General features: G+C 35.3%; 1 protein-coding gene across 1 annotated transcript in view; it reads left to right on the forward strand.

Moving 5' to 3' along the window:
• Positions 1-5,048: 5,048 nt before the first annotated feature.
• The window catches only part of GPR149 (G protein-coupled receptor 149), a 59,255-nt gene continuing 45,751 nt past the window's right edge, over positions 5,049-18,552 (forward strand). Inside the window, exons 1-3 of the mRNA XM_069473065.1 lie at positions 5,049-6,029; positions 6,983-7,175; positions 13,052-13,500. Of these exons, the coding sequence (XP_069329166.1) occupies positions 5,049-6,029; positions 6,983-7,175; positions 13,052-13,500 (1,623 nt within the window). The remainder of the gene's footprint in view (positions 6,030-6,982; positions 7,176-13,051; positions 13,501-18,552) is intronic.

The raw sequence follows: 18,552 nt of genomic DNA on the forward strand, positions 1-18,552 counted from the left end.
AAATTTTTTCTGTTAAACTTCTGTAACTTAATACTCTGTAGGTTCTTTAATAGTCTGTAATGCTATATTACATACAGTACATGTTTTAAACCTAAAATACATGTTTTAAAGTAGCCAAAAAAGCAGTGGGACAAAAATAAATAACTTCTATTTAAATCAATATAAATTTGCATTATTAAGTAATTTGAAGGCAGAATTTAAAATAACTGAAGACATAAAGCTCTATCATAGATTAAAAAAATAACTATCATAAGCAAGAGGAACAAAGCTCATTCATAGGAACTGAGTAAATTTTTTTAAGGCACAAAGAGGCTTCTTAGAAATCTTTCTTCCTAGTCTCCTAAAAGCTATACTGGTTGAAAGGCATTTAGAGTGAATTTTTTTTTCTCAAGAGGATATTTTAATAAAAATGGGATTATGGCAAAAGGGAGGACTTAAAATGTTCAAGGAACTCATTACTCATATATAAATAATGTTTGTAAACTCAATATACAAACTTTTACCAAACTTTATGTTTTATAATATATAATACATTATAAAACATACATACATTTATATATGTTTTATATATATACACACATACACAATGTATTATAAAACTTAAAGGTTCATAAAATATCGTAAATTAAAAATTTATAAAGTGAGACATTTCAAGCATGTTTTGCAAGAAAGGAAAGCAGCATATTAACATCCATTGAAAGTATTTCCAAAGATGAAGTACTAAGAGGGAGTTACTAGAAAATGTGTGTCTGTTATGATTAAGAATGCAGAACTTGACTACAATTTTCTTTTCTTTAAACCTCAGTACATACCAGAGGACTGACAATAATTTTAAAATCTGATTCTACCACTTACTAAATGTGTGACTTTGGGAAAATCAATTAATCTCTCTGTGCCTCTGTTTTTTCATCAATGAAATGGAGGGATATTATACCTAACCATATTACGATGAGCTAGTGTTACCAAGCAATCAATGGGCTTGTTGCCTGGTGTTCACAGAAGTGAATACCATGGCATTGGCCTCTGAGAAAAGAATAGCTTTATTCAAGTCAACTGGCAAGGGGACAGGAGGAAATGCTCAAATCTGTCTTCCCAAGCTGGAGGCTGGGTCAGGTTTTATAAGTATAGGGTAATGAGGCATGATATGATTGGATTTTGCAATGAAGAGATGCCTGGAGGCATAATCTAACTGGATCCTGCTGTGGTGTGATGCCAGGGCCTCATCTGATTGGACCTTGGGTCCTGCCATGTGGCATCCACTTCTTAATTCAGTCCCTGTTCCTCAGTCCAAGCACTTAGGTTATTGCCAGTGATTGCACACTTGTTTCATCTGGGCATGCTCAGGTTACGTGACCTTCAATCTGGGTGTTTATGGCAACTAAAAAACAACTCACAACTTTGTTACATAAAAGTTGAGCCAGATTGATCTTGTGCGGTTACAATAGGATACCATCCAGTAGCAATCCACTGCCAACATCAGTGACTTTTATACAACGAAGTTTACTTCCTATTCATACAAAAAATTACTATAGGTTCATACAGTTGTCCAGTTGGCTCAACATTCCAGGCTGCTTGAATCTTATACCTTCTTCATATTGACAAGAGCCTCCATGCTATCATAAAGAAAGAGAAAGCATGGAGAATCCAAGCATCACCTCTTACAGGCTTCCATGTTTTCATAGATGATAATGTTGATTATTGTGAAATAGGAAGAAAAAAACAAGATAAGGTTAACCTAAACTTTAAAAAAAATATGTAATTTAATTTTAGAACTGGAAAGATCCCTAAAAGTAATCCAGTCAAACTCCTTGCTATGGTTTGAATGTGTCCCCCAAAGTTCATGTGTTGGAAACTTAATCCCCAGTGCAACATGTGGGCAGGTGGGGCCTAATAACTGGTGGTTAGATTATAAGGGCTCTGCCTTCATGAATGGATTAATGTCATTATCTCAGGAGTGAGTTAGTTATTCAGAGAATGGGCTTGCTATAAAAGTGAATTCAGCCCCTCTTGCTCTCTGTCTTGCACGCATGCATGCTCTCTTGCCCTTATACCTTCCACCATGGGATGACACAGCAAGAAGTCCCTTCCAAGATGCTGACATCTTAATATTGGACTTCCTAGCCTCCAGAACTGTAAGAAATTAACTTATTTTCTTTATAAATTAGAAAGTCTATGGTATTCTATTATAGCAACACAAAATAGACTAAGACATCCTTTTATTTTATAGATGCAGAAATAGATACCCACAGAAAGTATAAGAATTTTTGTCCTAGGTTACCTGTCCAGCAGTAGCACGATCTGGAGTCAAATTCAGATATCTCTCCTGGCTCCTACCACAAACATTTGGAAGTGTGCTAAACACTTGCCTTTTTGGTAACATCCTAGAGACCAGTGCCACTCGGTGGTTAAGTGTCCCTTTTCCAAATTTACATTTAATGGAAATCCCAGAAATGATGGTAATGGTAGGGGAAATGTTCTCAGGCTTGAAATGGTATTGCAGTAGCTATTATTGATTTATATTCATTGTATCTTAATAATGTGAGACTTATTGCCCAACCTAACTGATAATCCAGGATTAAATACCATATTCAAGAATAATATTTTTGCTATGGCAAGAAAGAATAAGGTCTGTGAGAAGAGGCAGAATGGCATGCCACAGAACTTTAAAAATCTTCAAAAACAAGGTCTATTTATCATTGTGCTTTCTGAATCAACATTATTTTTAAATGGATGTACTCCCAGACCCTTCTTACACAGCACTCCAAGATCTATTACTATCAGTAGGGAGAGCTAGAGTGCTGCACTAGCTGTTGCATGTAGTTTTTGTTTCCATTCTCTGAGTGAAGGAGAAAATTAAACAATCAACATGTCAAGATAAGTGAACTGCCTGCTGCATTTATCCCAGGGTGTGGCTGGCAATGACTAATGCAATCATTTTGCACTTGAACAGATTCAGGTTCAAAATGTAGCTTCATACCACGTGTACTCACCATCAAATTGGTTTCACTGATCATCACCTAAGAGCACATTTAGGAATAACATTAATTGGGTGTCAGGCAGATGTGGGGGGGGAGGGGACAGGTGTATACATACATAGTGAGTGTGATGCGCACTGTCTAGGGGATGGACACGCCTGAAGCTCTGACTCAGGGATGGGGCATGGGAGGCAAGGGCAATATACGTAACCTAAACTTTTGTACCCCCACAATATGCTCAAATTAAAAAAAAATGTAGCTGCAGTTATTTCTAAAATGAAAGGAATGATTACACTTCTCTAGCCACTTCCATCCATTTAAATCATTAATGTATCAACTTTCCCCTTTCCCTTCCTTCCCCTGCTTCTATCCAGACCTCCAGCAGTGTGTGGGGGAATGCAGCCATCAGGTCATGAGGCTAAGCTGACGAGGAATGCTACCCTAAACCATCCTGGAAAATGCCAGTCCAGAAGTACTGCTGTCTGTTACTTTTTTTTTTTAATTTATTTTTTTAATTATTTTTATTATTTCAGCCAATTATGAGAGTACATAAGTTTAGGTTATGTATATTGCCCTTGCCCCCCCCCAGTCAGAGCTTCAATCGTGTCATCCCCCAGACAGTGCGCATCGCACTTGTTATGTATGTATACACCCATCCCCTCCCCACCCCACATCTGCCTGACACCCGATTAATGTTATTCCTAAATGTGCTCTTAGGTGATGATCAGTAAAACCAATTTGATGCTGAGTACATGTGGTGCTTATTTTTCCATTCTTGGGATACTTCACTTAGTCGGTTACTTCTTTGCTAAATTACTCATCTGGCAAAACTGGCAACCCAGAGGTGCAACTATTGTACCCAATTCCGCAAATACTCTCATTCAAAATGTTTTTTGTGGGATGACTTTCCTTTTAGGCCCTATACAATGTCATCTGGACTTATGAACAATTAGAAATACCATTTATTCAAATGACAGCCTGTTTACTTGATGACATTGACAGAAAATAGTTATAAGTAAATGTGCAATGTTAGTGTGACTTTACTCAAAGATTCTACATAAACCTGTTTAGTGTAATAAGGACTATAATGACATCCTTAAGTACAATATTTTTTTTAAAAAAGAAATATAGTACATCCTATTCTTACTAACGGCATCGATAATATTCTTCCTCCAATGAATCATGAAACAGAGAAGTCTGGATAAGGATAAAAGCAGCCCCTTAGTTATTGGAGTAGCTTAGACCTCTCAGAGGTGATATTTGTAGTTTACATTAAGCCTGAGCAAGTATTTGGGTAGTTTTATATGTCAAAACCAAAGGAGAAGCTTAGCAAGGACACTGTTTCTTGCTTTGAATGAGGCAGGCTGAGAAGACATACGCACATCATTTTGCTCACACGCTGACTCCCCTCCCTATTTTTTCCTGCTTCTCTCCTACTTGGAGCTGACTCCTCCTTCCTGCAGCTCCGAGGATAGCAGGCTGATTGAAGAACACAACGGTTCAGATTGGAGCCTGTGTTCAGGCTCCCTCTGACTGGCACTCATGAGCTCGCGCTTGGCTCACTGGCTTGCGCGCTCTCTCTCTCTCTTCCTCTCAGCCTTCAGAGCTGAAACCTACCTGACAATATCTCTGCCTTTGAATCCAGCTCTGGAACCAAATGCATCATTTTTCTGCTCTTAAAAGTGAATAGAGTTTGATTATTTCACGCTACAAGCTGCTTTGCTCCATAAGAAGGACCCAAAAGGATCCAGACATCATTGCTTCTCAATCTACCTGAAGAGTTTTTGTTTTCTTGCCTGAAACTTGATAATGGGAGGGAGTTTTTGGTTTGTTTTTAATTATTGGAGTGTTGAAAATTCTCTTACTAATGCTTGAAATGGAACCTAATTTTTAAATATGGGTTGAGTCAGATCTAAAGGAGACATGCCTCACCATTTCCTGCAGGACTGACCAGGGAAACATCTAGAGGGAAACTGGGTAGGAGAAATGAAATCTGATTTGCAACAGCCATGCTTTGTTTTGAGAAAATTATCAGATTCACTGAGAAGGAAAATTAAATATTGACCAAGGACAATGTCTTTATTGCTCAGTAACTTATCAACAATTGACTCTAGCCTGTGGAAAGAAAATCATAATTCTACGGACCTTTTAAATCCACCAGGAACTCTGAATATCTATCTTTTTTGCCTGACATGTTTAATTACTCTTGCAGCCCTGGCGGGCAGCATTTATTCACTAGTTTCCTTGCTGAGGATGCAGAACAGAACTGTCGTGTCCATGCTTGTGGCTTCCTGGTCTGTGGATGATCTCATGAGCGTCCTGTCGGTGACCATCTTCATGTTTTTGCAGTGGCCAAAAGAGATCCCTGGCGACTTCCAGTCTCTGTGCACCACCTCTGCCTTACTGTATTTATGCCAGGGTCTCTCCAGCAACTTGAAAGCGACTCTCCTGGTCTCCTACAACTTTTACACGATGCACAGAGCTGTGGGGAGCCAGATAGCCTCCAGCAGATCGGGCCAGGTGCTCGGCGTGGCTCTGACCGTGTGGGCAGCCAGTCTGCTGCTCTCTGCGCTCCCGCTGTGCGGCTGGGGCGCCTTCGTGCGCACGCCCTGGGGCTGCCTGGCAGACTGCTCTAGCTCGTATGTGCTGTTCCTCTTCGCGGTGTACGCTTCGGCCTTTGCACTCCTCGCGGGCTTCTCCGTTCCTCTCATTCACCGGTTGCTCTGTTCGGAGGAACCGCTGAGACTCCACGCCAACTACCAGGAAATTTCCCGTGGAGCTTCCACTCCCGGGACACCTCCTACTGGGGGGAGAGTGCTTTCCCTGTCACCAGAGGATGCTCCGGGCTCGGCCCTGCGGCGCTCTGGGGGATGTTCCCCGAGCTCCGATTCTGTGTTCGGACCGGGTGTGCCCGCTGCCGCTGGAGCTGGAGTCTGCAGGCGTGAGAACCGAGGGAATCTCTATGGCACCAGGAGCTTCACCATAAGTGTAGCGCAGAAACGCTTCTCTTTGATCCTAGCGCTGACAAAAGTCATCCTTTGGCTGCCTATGATGGTAAAAGTGCAGTTGCTCACAAAGCGCGAGTGTGTGTGCCAGACTGTGTGAGTGCGTGTTGGAACCAGCATCGCTGGTTTGGGGAGTCACCAAGAGACGCGCGGTTAAGTACGCTTCCAGATGTATCTCGCTCTGTTTTAGAGAATCACTTGGAGGAAGGCAGTTCACTGGTAGGGTTAGTTGGCTGAGAAGCCTTTGCTGCTAAGTGCCTCTCCTTTCAAAATTGAAGGGGGTGAGGAGGGCTTTCGGTCGCGGGCAACTTAGTTTTCCTAGTTCTGTGATGGCCAAGGGTGTAGTTTCTCACAGCAGAATCTGAGTATTGAGAAACAGAAGGAGGGAGTAAAAAGAAGGGTTTGTTTTTCCTCCAACCTTCTGTCACCCCTTTCTCTCCGCTCCACTCCTGCCTGGTAAAGACATCCCCATCCCCAGCAGGGAAAGATAGAGGAGAGAAACATCAGACTTAGAGAGAGAAGAGAGGAGACTAAACAGGCTTTTTTTCCTGCCTCGAGGAGGGAACCCGATTGAGAGGTGACAAAGTGGCGCCCTGCTATTACAAGCGCACAGGGGAGGAGGTGAGGTCCAGGGAGCTGACAAAGTCCACTTGGGGTGCCAGATGCAGGACTCCCGGATGCCTGCCCTTTTTTCCCGGGTATCATCCCCCACATCGTAGATCGTGCCTTCCTGGTGGGGACTTGAATTGGCAGTGGACGCAGACCCAACATTCCAGAACAGAAGCCCCACCGAATCTTGTGCGGTCTGGCATAGTGAGGTGCTCTCACCAGTTCCCAAGAACACACCACCAAAGATGAGGGCACCAGCCCAGAAGCGGAGCTTCTGACTCTCAATCAGGAAAGGGGACTGGATAAGGGTCTGGGGCAGCACGCTTGGGGGAAAGGCTTGGGAAGTGGAAAATGTCATTCTGGGTTAGGTCTGAAGTTCTCTCGCCCTTGCAGATCCACATGGTGGTCCAGCATGTAGTGAGATCTCAGAGCCTTCCCTTCGAGACACTCAGCTTTCTACTCACCCTGCTGGCCACCACTGTAACCCCAGTGTTTGTCCTGTCCAAACGCTGGACCCACTTGCCCTGTGGCTGCATCATCAACTGCAGGCAGAACGCACACCCAGTCGCATCCGATGGGAAAAAAAGTAAGTCTGGCACTGCGGTGGTCGGGCATAATATGCATACAGTGAAATTCAGAAAAGTGGTCTATTGAGAAAGTTGCCTGAGTAGAGGATGAAGAGTTCAAGGACAAATGTAAATGGGAAATATAGAGAAGATGTTATAACAGCAAACAATTGCTAGCACAGTGTTGAAGTAGGTTTTAAATGAGGCAGGGTTTAAACTATCCTGTGAAGTACTACTTGTGCTATTCAATAATTATTTTATATAAAAAGGGAACTAGAAGTCATTCAACACAGCATGCCAGCAAAGGCATTTAGATATTATATTCACATAGCTTTTAACCCAGAGTAGAAAATTAGTGCCCCTCCCAAGTCTGCAAATAAGAAGGGCATTGCTATGAGAAGCCTGCAGAAAGCTAATAATATTATATATTATAATATTATTAACTTTCTGAAATGATTAACTTTCTGGAAAGAATTAAAAACTCATTATGTTGCTGCCCATTATTATTCAATGAAACAGTAAAGGAAAGCATTTTCCTTATTTTGCTGCTTGTATTCTTCCAAGGTTTTGAGAAGTTCTGAGTAAGTAATCAGAGAGACTGAAGATAGTTTCAAAACAAATTTTAAGTGTAGGCCTCTACTGTTGGACATATGCACACACACACACACCCCAAACCAAACCAAACCAACCCTCAGTGTCAAGAAAAGACAAAGTGGCAGAGTTTGTCATTGTATGCTCATGTATGAATCTAGCCACACTATTTACATTTTAAAAAAATCTAAGTTCTAAAGAGTACACCTAGAATGAAAGTGGGAGGCAGGGTCAATTTTAAGACTTTACAGTGTAATTGTTACCATATTCTAAAACAGGCAAAGTTGAGGAATGAGCTGTATGTTTTGACTCTGCCAGAAAGGAAGAGGATATTTTTTATCAGTCCAGACAAAAGATAAGATATTCTACCATTTAATAAATTTAAGAATACTGAATTAACTTTCCCATTAATTGTCCTTTGCTCAAAATAAGCAAGTATATTATTCTTTAACAGAAGAAAGGTTATATAAAAACTGTCCATCTCACATTATTTTAGGGTTGTAAAATCTGGAGAATATCCAAGTATATTCTCAAAGATTGATTCTCTACAATCAACTTAACAACAGAGTTATTTTATAAATATTAGTCATGAAATGGCCATTTTCCATTTATTGATCACATTTAAAATTTAGAATGTCTAGATATTTTTCAAATGATCAGAATTTTTTTATTGTTAAGAATGTCACAAAGTTCTATTGTTAATAGAAGGCAAATTAATCTGCATTTAAAATAACCATAGAACTTATAATAATGATACTCTCTCGAGATTAATATCCAGAGCAACAGTGACAGAGAAAATTCGTGATAAACCTTTATGGATCACTTACAAATACATAACATATAAGAAATTATTCACAAGCCTGAAGGCTCTAACAATCCAACAGATTTTAACATTTTTCTGCTACATTAATGAACCAACCCTGTCTTATAATGTCTAAGATTGTAAGAAAAGCAAGAGTCCGTGCCAGTGAAAATGAAAAGTCACAGTAAAGTGGTTTAAGGTGATCATTTTTAAGAAGTATAAAGAATCCATATCAGAGTGAAAACAAAGCAAGTAACAGACCTATTATTGTGAATGACCTATGAAATATTCTATCTTCTGTACTGCACAAGATAGAAGAGACTGTGGCAGGCCAGCAGAATCAATGATCACATTAATATCACATTTTTGAAATTAAAAACATGCCTTTCAAGATTAAAATAATATTTTTTCTCTAAAATTACTATTGCTTTTATTTGATTTAGTTTCAAAATTCCAAAGAAAGACTTGAAATGTGGATGCTTTTAGAAAGAGTCATGGCTGCAAAAGTAAAATATTATGAGAAACTTAATTATAAGATTTTTATAGTTCAAATGGTTCCATTCCCTCTTTGATCCAAGCTATGCCATTGGGAAATTCTGAGAATAAGAATAATGTGTTTCACTGTCTGAGAAGCCACCATAAATTTCCCTCTTGCCTGGATAACATAACAACAGAATTTTGAAACCCCAAAGGTGGCTCATCCTTAGGTGGGCCAGGTATTTGATCAGCTACAGTACTTTAATTCTTTGGGAGTGTGGCTCCAGTTTTACACTGAAACTTTTTTCCTTGACAAACTCAGATTCCCTCTCCTTACATTCTTTATCAGTGAATTCCAGAAGTAAAGAAGGAAAGATTTTTTTTCCTAACTCCTATCTACCACAGATTAATTTTGCAGATGTAAATATAATTCCTTTTCTCAGCTTCACTGAACGGGAACTGAGAGACATGCAACTGGAAAATGAATGTCAGTACTGGAAAGTAATTTGCAGAAATAATAATTCTCTTCGGTTTCCAACAATAATCTTATTACTAATGTCTCAAAACAAAAGTGTTTTTGTTTTTTAAAAAAGGATGACTTTAGCACATAGGTCTCAGGTGGTAGACATATGGGTTGGATATGGCTTTCAGACTCATTTTGTTTGCCTGACATGATGTTTTCTTTTTTAAATTAAATAAAGTTAATCAAATATTTTATATAAAAATCAGACTTTAAGCTTCTATTTTTTGACAAAATCAGAGTTTCTAGTAAGTTACACATTACTCTGAAGAATTATTCATTTTTATGAGTTGATACAATTACTTATTTCTAAAATTATAATTGGCAAGATGTGACTAAAAACAAAAGAATAAAGCTAATTCATTTTTTATCCAGGATTTTGGAACAGTGAAGCATTTGCTTTTTGGAAAAAATACAACATTATGTTTATTTTTCAGAAGTGTAGCATAGATTTCAAAAGATTCTGGACAATATTCTGATGGTCTTTAAGTTTCTTGCAAGTTATTAGTCAGTGAAAGGTCTCTGACTTTCACGACAGAAAAAAAGTTTTAAAAACAATGCAACTGGAGTCTTTTTTAGTGACATAAAATAGGAGTCAGAAACTCTAACACCTTCAAGGCCTTCCACCTATAAATAAATCAGTTTTCTTAAAGATATCATTTTTTAATATCATATTCCATTCAGCTAGCATCATTGAGTTAAGGCTATCCTGACAAACCCTTCCCATAACTCCATGAATGCTTCTGACAGATTGCTTCATTCATGCATTCACTCATTCACTCAACAAATATTTTTTTTAGGGAAGACACATAGGTTACTATGTGTCTAGCACTGTGCTGTGATAAGGAACAGAAGTTCCCAACTCATGGTGAATGAACAGAATTTGGCCCAAAAACATATTTTTTAAACCAATTTTATAGTTACTTTTAACTAATTTTAATTATGCACCAAAATTTTAAGATCAGGATATTTTACATCAAAATCTATGAATCTGGTTTGTCTGAAAAATCACCATAGTTGACAACACAGCCGACAATCCTTCTATAACAATTGGCTGCAGTTCAGGAGCCTACCTTAGATAAGGAGGGAGCTTTCCCATTTGCTATAATATATGTCTAACCTTTATTTGTTATTAATGTTACCTAACTGGCCCCTATCAACATTTGAGTTTTTCTACCTTTGGTTAATAAAGAAGAAAAAAAAGGCATAGTCTTTACCCTCAAGGAACTTAAAGATGATCAATTTTGACTTTGACTCTAACATTTCTTTTAACTTAGTTTTGGTTATTAACAATGTCATTTAAATGTATTTTTATAGGCGTTTACCCCTTTACAACCAGCCTCTAGTCAAATATTATCAATTCTGTGATATTGTTATAAATGTTTATCTCAGGTTAAGTATCTCCGGTATTATGAGTTACCTCAGTGAGAATTTAACTTTAGTGTTAAGGAAAGTCATTAGCAGATGTTTTTATTGGTTATACTTCATAATTAATGTACTTCCTCTGAAGTAAAAACAGTACATCTGGGTCATTTGTCTTTCATTAACATATTTCTTTTAAGGGTCAATTTCACATAGAGGCAAATAACTCCAATTCTGAAAAGTTAGTTTTATATTCAAGTCTTTTTACCAAGTTAATAATCTTCAGTATATTTCCTCTATCAACCTCAGTATTCTTAGCTGTAAAATAGGACCAATAAGCTTTTTGTCGTATAAGGTTGTTGATGCGTTAAATGACATGATCTGTGTGAATAAGCTGGCCCTGGAATGCTCTATCAAATCAAGGTCTCTATCGCAATTCTACTTTCTTCTTATGGCCTTATCTCAGACTGCCTCATGTGTCTCATGACATGAAGAGAGGGCCTTTAGTAACATATTCTGCACACTTCTTAAAAAATGTTATTCATTTTTGCTTTATATATTTCAGAGTTATAATATTCCACTAATAAAATATATAGTTATAGACATGATTTTTATCAAGTGTTATATCACAAAATTGGGATATTGTGATAGTTTTTTTTTTCTTGATGGTACTGAATTGATAATTTGTCACTTTATATCCTTATTTGGAGAAAATGGAAACCTATAAATAATTAAAACATCCTTTTTCCTTTGCTTTTCACATTGCTAAAGTAAGTTAAAAAGACTTATTTAATTTTACTTGACTATATTAGTAGAAAAGGTAGATAGAAATATAAATGAGATGTTCAAATATAAAATATAAACATCTGTTTCTACTTTTCCATTTCCTTGAATTGAAATTTTTCTTGTTTGTGCTCTGGCTCAAACAATAATGAATGATACTGACAAATTCTATTTTCCAGTCAGCAGAATTTGTTTGTAAATCTTAAGTTCTGGGAACATTTCAATAATAGAATCAGTATGTGAACAACACTAGGGTGTATGGTAAAATGAATCAAATTTTACCTATTTTTCCCAAAGAAACTTTATAGTTTTTCATAAATTATTTTCTACCAAAGACAGCTAAGTGTTTGACTATAAAACACAGAGCTACCAAAGTAGAAAATTTGTTCAAAACAATCCGTGATTTGAAAGATGAAAACAAAAACATTAAATTGTATCTTGTCTATCACCTTGATATAACTTCATTCTTAATATGTAAAAATGATCTAGCATTTAATGACATTCACACATAAAATTTTGTATCACTTTCTGTTACACTTTTGTTATTCTACTAAGATTTTGCATCATATGCACCAACTAATATTAAGAATACTATATTTAGTATACCATCATGTTTCACTTGATTTAAATCATAAAAAGTTTTATGCATTCTTGCTAACCTCATCCTGTAATTAATCAGCTTTATAGACATTGTAAAGGGCTTCACATCACAAAAATTTAAGTCCATCCACTTTTTTACTGATTTATTCCAAATTGATTTGTATCAGAAATGTACATGTTATTTTAAAAAGTTTAAAAGCTGGTTTTCAGCAAGATCTACTTTTTATTGTATGCATTTATAGACATAAGTGTCAGAAATGGTATACATCAAAATTATTAAAGCAATTATATCCATTGGTGGTACAGTCAGCTGAATAACTCACATAATATAAAGGCTACCTAATAATTAATTTCTAGCAAAATAAAATTTAAAAACAATATATTTTATCCCCAAATAAAGAAATATACAGAACAATTGGTAGCCTGCAAAAACTAAAACTCAATGTATCTGCGAGTTTACTAATTTATGGTTAAATTTTTGTTATGTAAAACTGCTTTTAAAAATTGAAAGGATTTTCAGGAGTGTATATATTTCAAGACCCTCACTGTGCAAGTGAGAAAAATTAGGCCCAGGGTGATAAGATGATTTGAGTTTGTGAGGCATAATTGCTTTGGATAATTGACACAGAGCAAATGAAGGTAGTTTTTTATTGTATAATAATCAGGTTGAATGCACTTCCTATTTTTACTCACTATGTATATTCAGCTGTTGTTTTTATCTACCTTACTAGCCATGGAATTTTGTTTTTGTTTTTACTTAGCCAAGAGGAGAGGCTTTGAATTCAATCTGTCATTCCAACAAAGTTATGGGATTTATAAAATAGCACATGAAGATTACTATGATGATGATGAAAATTCCGTATCTTATCACAACCTGATGAACTATGAGTGTGAAGCTACAAAAGATTCTCAGAGAAACAACCGTAATGTCTTCAATGCCATAAAAGTAGAAATCAGCACCACCCCCTCTTTGGACAGCTCCACAATCAAAGGCATCAACAAATGCACGAATACTGATATTACAGAAACTAATCAGGATTCTGACAAAGAAAGGGGTGTGTTTTCTGACAAAACAGGAGGTGATATTAACTATGAAGAAACCACCTTTTTTAAAGGGCCAGAAAGGAGACTGTCTCACGAGGGGAGTCAGAAACCAGACCTTTCAGACTGGGAATGGTGTAGAAGTAAATCAGAAAGAACACCACGTCAGGTACAGTAAAAGTTGTTCTTCCTGTGAAATTAGAAGTAAGACTAAATATGATGGGCATGAAAAACATTATTAGTTGCTTATTTCATTCAATCAAGTCCAAGGTTAATTTCACTTGCTGCAATTATTTTCCACAATATTTCATTTTATTTCAAGGTATCTTTTGAAGGACCTTTTAATTTTGTAGGTATATATTTTCATTCAAAATCTATACGTTTTGGAATCAGCAGAGTTAAATAAGCTCTTTGAGAAGGGTAGAGCCTTTTATTTTAACCTCAAGTAACCTGCTTAAATCCAGACCAGACTCTTAGAAATTATGTTTCAGATTAGTTGACTTGTAGATTTTATTTTTTCCTTCTCCATCCCAAAAGTATCTCACAAGTTCCCAAGGGAAGTTTTCTCTTTCATGTAAAGGCAAGTATTTATACAACTAGCAATGAGAAGGGTTGTCCTGTTGCAACTGTACTGGACAGTTTGCCTATCAGTCTTGCAAGAACTAGTCCCTCCAGTATGCAGCAAGAAAAAAAAAGATTTATTCCAGAATACATTCTGGCAAGCATTTGCAAGCTCTGCTGAATGTCCCATTTCCATAAGGGTTGAAGAATGGTTTTATAATGTTTTATAAAACTAAAAGAATTTGAACCTGAATCTTATCTCATTCTCTCCTTGATTCCAGCTTGCCTACAATGATGAGAGATAGTTCTTATTTTATTAAAATTGCAATGTAATATTGATATGAGATTGTTCTTTCTCCCAAACTCTCATATATGATAATTAAAGTTGCCCTTGCTTTCCATACTATTGATTTACTAGGAAAAAGGGACCTTTTTCTACATGATTTAATGGAAATCAGAGTCTACTTGCACCTAGTTTCTGGAATCAAAAACATAATTCTAAAAATATTCTGCTAGTAATAATGCATTAATTGACTAAAAGTATAACCATATGACACCAGCTATAAATATGAGCAGAATAATCTGAGATTTCCTTTATTGTCATTAGCTAAAACCACTAGTCTCAATCTGATATCACCATTTAAAAAGTCAGTTGAATAGTAAAACAAAGTATACAAAATATATTATTAGAAAAGATAGTTGCGCATATTGTTTACTGATTAGAAATCTCAGAAAAATATCAGTAAATATTTGCCATAAAGGGAACAATACAGTGAAAAGCAGAAGTCAAAGAACACAATTATCCCAATTTTTAGAACAATATGTTTCCCCTAGCTAAGAGAGGAATTCCTACACTTTCATCACCAATTTCTTCATAAATAATCTAAACTTCCTTGTTTTCTTGCACTTAAAAATTAAATAATATTTGTGATGAAGTGTGTGTGCATGTGTGTGTGTCCCAATAACTTGTAACTACCATGTGTGCTATTCCCCTATCCATCCTCATGTTGACCATTTAGGGGTCACAGTTATCTTAAATCTTGCTCATGTTTTTAAAAATTAGTTTATCACAAATTTATGTACTTCTAACACAATATATAATTCAGTTTTGCTACTTTTGAGCCTTCCAAAGATGGTATCATACTGTCTCCTGGGACTTGCTTTTTGTCACTCAATATTACTTTAACTCAATTTTAAAATATATTTTTTCAAAACAGCGGGAATTATTATCTAAAATATCACAACTTATAACCCTCATTTAAAAGTCTTGATTATAGTTTGGAAAATATAATTAATTAACTTCACCTAGAAACATGTGAAAGAATCACACACTTTACACATAAGTATATTGTCCTATGAGAATGATACAGCACAACTTACCCACAATCTTCTTTAAATCAAAAAATAAAATGACATATGGAATGTACAAAACTTTGATCAATCCATATATCTTTCAACTATAAATATTTCCTTATTAAGAAGTGATATTTAAAAAAACTATGATGAGCAAGTAAGTCAGAAAACTTATGAAATGGTAGCTGTGGACAAAAATGATCAGTGGCAAAACAGGTAATACAATATTCAGAAAAGACAAAACTTTGTATTTCCAGAAACCAATTAAAATTAAAATACTATCATAATTTTTAAGGTATCAGGAAAAAATCCTTAAACCAGAGACTGATATTTTTGGTATGACCTTCTCTTAACAAAATTGTCTATAGTTTTTAAGGTTAACATTAAGTGAAATTACAAAATTTAAATTTAAAAATTGTGTAAAATTCTACAAAACATTTTAAAATACAAAAATTTTAATGTTAACATTGTAAATTAAAATGTTAACAAAATACATTTTGGGCCAAAAAGCTCATGAGAACTTTTTCCAAGATCAAAGACAGTTTTTAACTCTTACCCTATTCTCCAACAGTAAATATTACAAGGGAGTAAGCAGATTGTGACTTTGAAAGCACTTTCATTTTTAGTCTTTTCTTCCAAGTGCCTGCTTTACTCTGAAAGCAATGTTAACTTTTGCATCTTGTACAGTGATACATTAAACTGTGGTAGACACTGCAGTTACTTTATGAAAACACTAATTCTTTTGAATTTTTATGGGTGTACTTTCAAATATTTGGGCTCAATTTATCAGCTCATATCTAATGGTACTACACTGAATAGTATGTGTATTCAGGATTTTTAAAAAGCAGATTTTATTTCAAATATATTTAGTGAGCTCTATTTTTATAATATGTTTTGTTTAATTTTTTTATTAGAATTTATTTTAGTAAATGAATTCTCAGTATATCTTTTAAGACTGAGATTACCTAGTAAGAGTGTAGAAAAGATGGTAGTAGAATGATTTCAGTAGATTTAAATGAGATCCAATAAAATTTAAGAGTTGAGGGTGTTTGTAAGACAAATTCAATGTTAAATCTGGCCACACAATTGCTTCGTTTTGGACCTCTAGTAGGTAGAATCCTAAGTGGTTTACCACTAAAATGTTCAGAAGGAATAGTCAGTAATGTCAGAGTTCAGTTAGAAAGTTTTAATGTGGTGGCCACGGTATGCCTGTTTCTGAAATGAAATGATGATTTTTCTAGAGCCCCAAATTTTGTCATTTATGAAGAAAGAAAATTTGATTTAAAAAATAATTTAGTGGCTTATGGGTGATGGCTTAATGTCTTGTTTTAGAGTTCTAGAAACTCACTCATTTATTATTGTATATCAGAAACAAAGATATAAGTTTTAACCCATTTAAAATCTTACCACCATAGCATCTGAAAATGAAAGGTCCTCCACTATGCCACTATAATATATATATATCATATATATTTATATAATAGATAATATAATAATTATATATAAATATATAATGTATCATATATAAAATTATATAACATATAAATATTTTATATACTATATAGTATATTATATTACATATATATAAACAGATTCTAAAACAGTCCTCAAATGAGAGACAAAGCAGGGGAAAGTGATTGTATTTAAATTTGCTACACAACCACTTAGCTTAAGGGATAAATAAAGCCAACAAGAACTAATTTTAAAGTCACCTAAGAAATAAGGAAATTTTATTTTCATTTTAAGGGAAATGTTTTAACTATCTAAAAATAGTTTTACAAATCAAAATTACATTGTGTCCTTTGTTAACAGAGTTTAGTAGCAGCATAGATTTCTATAATCTTTTTTTATATTATTTCTTTAAGTAATTTTCATAGGAAACTACCAAAACCAAAAGTCAATTAAACTATTTTTGGTCCTTTGGATGAGTGGTTCTCAAATTTTAATGTGCATACAAATCAAATGAAGACCTTATTAAAATGTAGATTGAGATTGAGTAGGTATGAGGTGTGGTCCAAGATTCTGCATTACTAATAATCTTCCAGGTAATTCCTGTGCAAACTCAAGGATCTACTCCAGACCTGCAAAATCAAAATCCTCTGGTTGATTCATATGCATGCTAAAATTTAAGCACTACTTTAGAGTCTAAGCACTGGAGAATGGATATGAGTTTAAAGAGCACGGCAAAATTAATTTTTTCCATTTAATGTATGCCCCATCAAGTATAGTAAAACAAACAAAAAAAAATCGCAATGCACATTTCTCTTTCTTTTCCCTAAAAAAAGTACATCTTCTTTTTTCACTTTTAAAAATAAACTATTAAAAAATGAATTTGGCACAAGATATTAGTGTTTCTTGTGACATTTTCAGCTTAACAATAGTATGTGCTTAAACTTGTCTCTGAGTAACTTTTGACATTTTTAACTGAAATGACCATAATAAGAAAACACACTTATCACCTTCTATTTGTGGTCTCCACCCAGTCATCCTAATACAAATGACTCTCTGGAGTATATATATTTTATTTTTGGATACATCCATTTATTTGAAGAGGTTAGTCCATTACTCACTGTGCAGGGACCTGAAAATTATTACACAACTTTTTTAAAAAAATTTATAACTTTTATCATTTTTATAATTATAAAAATAATATACAATTGTAGAAAATTTAGAAATTGCTGATAAGTAAAGAAAAAAAACATCCACTTCCAACCACCCAGAATTAACCATTGTTTACATTTTGTCATATAAAATGTTAGGCTCTTTCCTACGCATATATTTTCACTTTTGATAAAAATGGAATCACACTGCATGGGGCAGCATAGGTTTCTATAATCTGCATGGGATCTGCTTTTCTCTATTTTCATCTCATTTAAGTTGTTGCAGCCCTTTGTGTCACTATCTGGTATAGTTTGGAGTGGTTATTTGAAGTGTGGCTGAAAATCTTCCATGCATGTAAATTTGTTCTCAAGTATTTAAAGGCTCAGAAGTTGAAACTAAGAGAATTTTATTCTAAACTAATTTGGATATTTCATAACACATTTTGTGATCCTCATAGCGTGCATAATTTGCTGCAATGAGTTAAATAGAGCTAACTGCTCACTTTCTACAAATTCAAGGGAATTAGCATTGGATCAAGGCTTGTGTGAAAACCTATAATCCACCTGTTAAGCTAAGAATTCTGTCAAGTCTCATGCCTTAAGGAGAACTTAAAGGCTATGTACTGAAACCACCCAGCTATGGCTTCAACTTCTTCTATGACCTTCTATAGAGTAACTACCCATTACTTGAACTCAAGTTGCTGGCA

The sequence above is a fragment of the Eulemur rufifrons genome, chromosome 7 (assembly GCF_041146395.1).
Source record: "Eulemur rufifrons isolate Redbay chromosome 7, OSU_ERuf_1, whole genome shotgun sequence".
In the NCBI taxonomy this organism is placed as follows: domain Eukaryota; kingdom Metazoa; phylum Chordata; class Mammalia; order Primates; family Lemuridae; genus Eulemur; species Eulemur rufifrons.